This window comes from Diorhabda sublineata, chromosome 4, assembly GCF_026230105.1.
Source record: "Diorhabda sublineata isolate icDioSubl1.1 chromosome 4, icDioSubl1.1, whole genome shotgun sequence".
Lineage (NCBI taxonomy): Eukaryota > Metazoa > Arthropoda > Insecta > Coleoptera > Chrysomelidae > Diorhabda > Diorhabda sublineata.
The window spans coordinates 34,755,794-34,763,337 of record NC_079477.1 but is presented as its reverse complement, the minus strand read 5'-3'; the positions used below and the strand labels follow the sequence as shown (position 1 = coordinate 34,763,337).

At 30.2% G+C, this 7,544-nt stretch overlaps 2 protein-coding genes across 2 annotated transcripts in view; one reads left to right on the top strand and one right to left on the bottom strand.

The window, feature by feature from the left end:
- The window catches only part of LOC130442780 (eukaryotic translation initiation factor 5A), a 209,715-nt gene that overhangs the window by 89,616 nt on the left and 112,555 nt on the right, over nucleotides 1-7,544 (bottom strand). The window lies entirely within an intron of this gene.
- Nucleotides 1,385-6,327, top strand: LOC130442779 (28S ribosomal protein S7, mitochondrial). Its single transcript, XM_056777131.1, has 4 exons — nucleotides 1,385-2,362; nucleotides 2,422-2,601; nucleotides 2,792-3,026; nucleotides 6,015-6,327. Exons 1-4 carry the CDS (start codon nucleotides 2,223-2,225, stop codon nucleotides 6,231-6,233), a joined length of 774 nt encoding a protein of 257 aa, XP_056633109.1. The 5' UTR covers nucleotides 1,385-2,222; the 3' UTR covers nucleotides 6,234-6,327.

Genomic DNA, 7,544 nt, shown 5'->3' with positions numbered 1-7,544 from the left:
TGAAATGCCGATTCTTCACTATAATTTGGATAGTAATTAGTACGTTTTCACCTTTTTTGAAGTCATCTTCAAGAACAAATAACTATCTTTGAAAGTAAATACGTACCTGTGCATAATCTTCTAGACTTCCAGAAATCATCTTACTTCAGTATATATACCTTTTTAGCTACTCGCTTTCAAAGATAGTTTCATATCGACCCCTTTATTACTTACTTTGCAAAAGGGAGTACTACTCCCATATCTTTTTAAAATAAAAGAGTACAACTCAATTATTTATATTTAGTTCTTCCATCCATTTCATATTTACTTCAGCTCTTCGCCGTAGCAAATTCTTTCGAATTTCCTATATCCTTGTGAACTTATTCCCAAAAGGGAGCAATACAGCCACAGCCGTACCCACCCTTCTACCTCACATCTCGTCAATACACCCCAAAAGCTGTTTGTTTCGTCCCACCATATTGTTTTGTTGTAAGGAAGATGTCATAGAAATTAGTGAATATAAACACTTGTAGATAGTGATTTATAAGCAAGATTTTGATGTGGAATCACCGAAGGTGGCAAAAATCGCTTTTTAATAAATTTATTTATTACTTTTACGATTAGAAATTTTTCAATCCTTCTCGGAGGGTACTGAGGTCATCTAGGTTTATTTCTGGAATGCTAAAATTGAGATTTTTATTAATGACATAGCCATGATTGGATATATACAATCTTGGAATGAAAATGATTTGACTTTCAGCTTCTATGGAGCCATTATTTGTTATAGCTTCGGAATCTATAATGACTTGATAGGATGCCCGGATGTTAGCAAGTATAGTGCCAATGAAGTTGAGGGTTTCTTCTTGTTGATAACAGCTTAATCTGATGTTTGTTTTTTTGGGAAGGACGACAATCCACTGATTCGATTCTTCAAGTCTTTTGGAAAGTATTTGGAACTTGCTTAGGTACATCTGACAGCTGGAGGAAGAGGTCTTGAGATTTAGAAATTGATTTTCGCTTGGAATGTTGGAGGTAATTTGTTGCAGGTTCACTTCTTGGCACATTTATTCATGTCTAGCTAATTTTACGCATGGTTCATCTAGAAGTTTGTATTTTTAAATAGAAATTTTTGAGGAATGATAACCTTTAACTGACTCTCATTCTGAATTGGTATGTGATATATATGATACAGCTCAAAATCAAAAGGATATTACAGGTATATGTAAAATGTATGTAATCTTGTTATTTGTTATATGATAAGGAATTTTTATTAAATTAAAAAATAAATATTATTTATTTTTAGTTTTCCAGGCATTCAATCTTTATTGACATTACTGTATAAAGTTTAACAATTCAATAGGTTTTATTATCATGTAGAGGTGCGTGATCCCAGCTTTTCAAAATGATAATGAATTTTCTACATTTTGTATTATTGAACCAAGCAATTCGTACAAGTTCAAGATTTCAAAGATTACTTTATGCAGGTATTGGTCTCAAAATTAGATTGATTTCCTATATATGAATCGATTGATACCAGAGATAATAAAATATCACAGCACTTTAGTAGTAAAATATACTATATCAATTTAATATTTACCACAGTTGAAATAAAAGGTTGTAGAGACTTCTTTTGTACAAAGAATAATTCATTAATTCCTAATGTAATTAATGAATTCTTGCGTTACATTATTTAAACTTTCTTCTATGCACTCAGATGTTCCAATTTCTCTGTCTTCAAACTGTTTTTCAATTTTGATATTTTGACTGTTGTATTCTGATGAACTTGATACATTACCATTTCCCTACAGTTGAAACAACCGATTTTTGTTTGTCAAATCTACTAATTTTCTTTGTAACAATGGAGTCTAAGAATTCACTTGAAAACTGCAATAGCTCTTCTATAGGTAAATTGTTAGATGTTGGGGCATAAAGACACGAACTATCAACTTGTTCTTCGTCTACTATTACTGTATTTACAGCATATGAATGTTTTTCGTTTATTATACAATCATTAACTTTGGCGTAACTGTTATCTTCATAAATGAAAGTAGACAATGAAGGAAGGTGAGAGGTAGGAATAGACGGGATAGCTTTACACTTCAAATATTTTCGATTATAGTTTGCAAAATCACTTTCCTGAAAATAATTTTCACACAAGCTATAATTTGATGTTGATCATTGAATTCTTTAGATTTAGAGCACCCATCAACGTTTGGAATGCAACGATGGTGGATCTGTGAAATATGCGTTTATGCATACCAGATGAGCGCATTCTGTGTTTGATATTAGTAATTAACATCTTAACCTTACTTTTTCATGGATATATACTTAAAATGTTTACTTTAAGGAATCTATTTCTAAGAACGAATTTGAAAACTTTAAGGTATTCAATCATATTTTTATATCATTATAAGTTAGGATATATCAACATAAATTTTTCAGTAATATAGTTCAACAAAATGGCATGTCTCAATATCCCAGTTACTATATCAAACCTGTTTACATTAAAGAAGCTCAGGAAGAATTGATAAAAAGTGGAGAATTTCAAAAATTATCTCATTTGCCAACACGAGCAGCTTTATCGGATCAAACCTGCTCATTGGCTCACGATCCATTAGTCAAGTGAGTAAAATTATAGGTTAACTTTTCGATTTCCTACATTATTCAGAAGGCCCCATTTTTCTGTTGATTATGTTTGAAAGTAGTGTACTGTAGTTAATTTATTTTCTTGGGAGATAGTTTTTAACGATATGAAGGTTTTTGTTATAATTGTTTTTAGGTTTGTTTGTTCTAATTTCAATATATTTTTTAGCTTAATGATAAATTATTGTATGAAAGAGGGAAACAAAGTTCTTGCTAGAAGTTTATTAGAGCAATGCTTTGAAGATATAAAAAGATTGCAGTTGGAAAAATATCATAAAGCCAAAAGTGAAGAAGAAAAATTACAGATCAATTTAAATCCCAGAGATATTTTTCATAAAGCCGTAGAAAATTGTAAACCACTATTACAGCTTACACCAATCAAAAGAGGCGGAATAAAATATCAAGTATGTAAGAATTATTTAAAACTGCTTATAATAGGGTCATTCTAAGTTGAGAGGTAACTAACTGCATTTTTTCTAAAATTTTCATTTTACTATATTTTTTTTTGGAAACAGGGTAATTTCAAGAATAAACTTTATCTATTCATTTCTTTTTTATTATGATTTATAATTAGGCTTTCCATTCATTTGCAGTTTTTGTTTATAACATTATATGTTTCTTAAGCACAATGTATAGAACATGAAAATGTTATTCAAATATAACAACATAACAATATATGGAAAACAATAGAAGTAATATTATATATCAAGTATCTTGTACTAATTGTGACGCTGTCTACATAGGGCAGCCTCTCTGTATTTAGAAAATAGACTAAAAATTCATCAATACGATAAAAAAAATAGAACATAAATTCAATTATAAAGATTCAAAAAATTTTGGAATGGAATCTAATACATGAAAAAGAGAATTTTTTTGAAATGGTTCACATTTATAAAAACGAAAAAGCTATAAATGATAAAAAAGACCTAAATAAAATTTATAGCTCTATTTTGTAAATTCTATTAAAATTACAAATAATTTAATTGATTAAGTACTTCTACATAGTTGAAATGTAAGGAATGAGGAAAAATTAATTTTTGTTATTAGAACACTTCTGCTATACTAATTATTACCTATTACTTTGGTTACTCATTTTGGTTTCCTTCTGTTTATTGAAATTTTATGTTATTTGTATCTTTATTTAGTTATTTTTACGTTTGTTTTGTAGTTTTACAAGCTTTTGTCTACAAATTGTAACAATTTTTTGATAAGCATTTCTTTTTTCTCCCTCTTACACTCCAATTAAATTTTGCAACAATTCTGCTGACCGCGCTTTTTGTAATTACAAGTATTTTAAAATGTGTTTTGTCAAATAAACCACGACTTCGTATATCGCCGTAACCTACCATAATTAGAATTTCAATCCTTTCTCTTTCAGTTAAAAGAGCCGTAATAATAAAATTAGTATGATGCTAGTTGTAAGACTGATACTGAAATCAGTTGTTTTATCGAAACACTTTATGTTTCTTTCTAATTATGTGTTTTATGATAAATTCAAAATCAAGTTTAATATGTTTTTTATTAATTCTCTCAGTTACTTCTTACGTGACATGTGTTTTTTTTCAAGAATGAAAGTTGTACGCTGTAAAATAAAATATATATGTGCCCCCGTCACAAGTTTAAATTTATTTGTACAAATGAAAAAAAAAACAGTTTTGCTCTAAAACCTTAGCTTCGATTCATTCTACATTTACATTATAACCAGATCAAATTATTTGTTAATCAGTTTGATTGAAGTATGTTTTCTCTTGCAGTGTAATACATTTTATATGAACATTTCCGGAGATGTTCATTTTATGGCAAGGGACGTTTTGTTGAAATATTTCATCAAATGTTTTCATAAATGAGAAAACCCTACTGAGTGATATTTTAATGTGACAAAATACATTATGTCTTTAATAAGAACTATGGCTCCAATTCCACTTGTTGTGAAAAAACCATAAACATCTAAATGGAATGGTATTCAACAGTCTGTTGGATATGATCTCATCGCACCAGTCCACGCAGATCTTTGTTTTGGCCCATACTAAGTCTTCTGAATTATAAATTAGTTTTTCTTGCTTATTATCCTTTCATTAACTTTTAAAACCTTTGTCCGCACAGTTGTCACTTGAAAACCATAATTCTGTAAAGACCTTAGAAGGAATGATAAACAAACACTAGCAACTATTTTAGCTCTCTCTTCACAACTGAAATAAATTCAAAGCTAATTCTGCACACTACTTCCAGGCAGATATAACTGGATTGGGTCTGCGCATAACCAGCAATTGCAACATATCAGAGCAGACAAAACATATTTATCCCAAATAATTTGAATAGTGTTTTATGCAGGTAATAAAAGATTCAGATATAAAAACAGGCTACTGATATTTTCGTAAACTTTTTAATGAAACTTTAACACAGATGTCACAGATATCTTGGTCGTGGATTCATACATTGTTTGTAGTTTTTTCTTACAGACTTATTAAATAACTCCCAAAGAGATAACTCATACAGTGTTGAAACAAATAGGTCAGTCAACATGTCTTACTTTAGTAAATTGATTATTTGGTACTATACCCTATTTTTAAATTAGGAGTACCATTTTAGGAAACCTGAATCACACCTCTAGAAATCATTAGAAAAGCTATGACATAAAATACTAGTCATACTAAAATTATACAGTTTGGAAATAATGAACCTTAAACTAAATAATAATTAACCTAATAACCACAAGGTGTTTTATTTTTTTTTTAAAGAAACAGTGAAACTGAACAATACATCGAATTATATTTTTTATTGTACCGTCGAAGGTTTCTACAATTCCTAGATGACCTCCACAATGGTTAGAAGAGACGATTATTCCAGTGTTTCTGCATTCTTTAATACTTTGAAACACAGTGGATCTAGTAACTCCTAAAAAATAAAATTTGTATCCGTTCTTTCATACAAAAGGTCTATTTTCGATAACTTACCCAACGTTTTTACAATTTTAAACACAACGACATTCACCATTATCTCTTGTTTATCATCTAAGATTTGTTTCACTTCTCTGTACACGATAAGTGGCCTAAAAGTACAGAGGTCCTTTTTTGGGGGCGAATGATGTCTGCTAGTATTAGGAATAATACCTGATTCTATTTTCAAATTAGTCCTTACTTGAACTGTTTTTATATTTGAATAAAACAATAACAAGAACGTAAGAAAGAACGAAATGTACACTATTTGTTTACAATTTATACAACTGTCAATCATAATATATGTCAAAAGTTCTGTGTAAAACCGGTTGCTATTTTACCAATCAGGAATCTACAGAATTGCCAACGTAAATTCAAATTAGTCTTTCTACTTTTGGAAACATTGTTTATACAAAATAGAAAAATTTTCGTAAGACTATTGTGAATATGTTGTAGGTGCCTGTACCAATCACAGAAAAAAGAGCACAATTTCTATCTATGAAATGGTTAATAGCAGCAGCGAATGACAAAGATAGACCAGTGAGGTTCCATTTACAATTGGCTCGAGAATTGATAGATGCTTCCAATAATACAGGGAGAGTTATAAAAAGAAAACAGGATCTTCACAAGCAATGCGAAGCGAATAGAGCGTATGCTCATTATAGATGGAGTTAATTTTTACATTTGTGTATGTGTATATGAGTAAAGTATGATTTCAAATTAAATGTTCATACTAAGTATACCATCTCTTCATCTATTGTTTGTTATATACCGTTAACAATCACGTATCTCCACAGTAATAATTACAGTCAAACCGTAAATGATTCAGAGTCCAATACTTACTTCTAAGACACCAAAGTCCTTTGTATATTACAACAGATTTGAAAAACTTGATAATTATTTTTATTTAATAAAAATTTTACACTTTTGAAGGTTGCTAAGAACAGTAAAAGTTTACGGGTGAGCTTTTTCATAAAGTTGTGTTTAAATTTTAACTTTAGTCAATAGCAATTTGTCAGCTAAATAATTGGGAAGTAATATTTAGTAACCTCCAACAGGTTCTCTATGTGGTTCATATTAGATAGAAGCGGAATATGAAACCTTTCGTAATATTTAGATATAAGCCTTACATAGTGGTTAACATATTTGGTTTGCAAGGAATACGGGAACCAAAGGAGGTGCTGTTGCATTATCAAGGACGTTAGAGCATATTAGAGGGCGAGACATGATTTGGGGGATGAAAACGACCCTTTCCAAAATCATAAGCGCACCAAACCAAAAATATTTTGGGATATTGCTATTATTCTAATATTCTAACTATAATTCTAAAAATATGTGAAATAGAGGAGTTGGTGAAAAAGATTTAGTGAAGAGATGGTGTAAAAAAGATAAACACTTTATTGAAGTGGAACGTCTCGAAGTTGTAAGGAAGTACAATCATGCGATGGGAGGAGTACATTTGCTAGATCAACTCATGAGTCACTAAAGGACGTTTATAAAATCAACGCATGATATTCCATGCATCAGATTTATTAGTAGTTCAAGCGTACCGAGAATACCAAGTCGACAACGAGGCGCTTAGCATACCTAAAAACAAACAACTGACGTTGCTTCAGTTTCAGCGTCGGTTGGCTGAAAGTCTGGTGTTGCAAAATAAAATTTCGATGGGTAAAAGAGGCCGTCCAAGTGGCAGTAGCCCAACTCTTCAAATTGTATCTAGGAGACCCAGAAGCTGAAATAACTCGTCCTAAATACCTCTACAGTAATAAGAAGACGCCATAAAATTGTTTTTTTTTAAATGCCTCCGCCTTTTCTTAGAAATTAGTTAAAACGGTAACTTATAAAAGAGGTTTGAAAATACTCAAATCTGTCATAATTGTGATTTCAAAAAACTAAATTCTAACCAATCTATTTGAAAAAAATCCAATTGTTACAAATAATATTTCATAATTCTTTTTAAAAACTCCTTTTCCTTAAACCCTGCCA

Bases quoted from the DNA above. Each gene is read 5' to 3' on its own strand.
- LOC130442779 (XM_056777131.1), top strand. From the start codon at position 2,223: ATGCGTTTATGCATACCAGATGAGCGCATTCTGTGTTTGATATTAGTA. The intron at 2,602-2,791 runs GTGAGTAAAATT...TATATTTTTTAG, and splicing joins GCTCACGATCCATTAGTCAA to CTTAATGATAAATTATTGTA. The intron at 3,027-6,014 runs GTATGTAAGAAT...AATATGTTGTAG, and splicing joins GAGGCGGAATAAAATATCAA to GTGCCTGTACCAATCACAGA.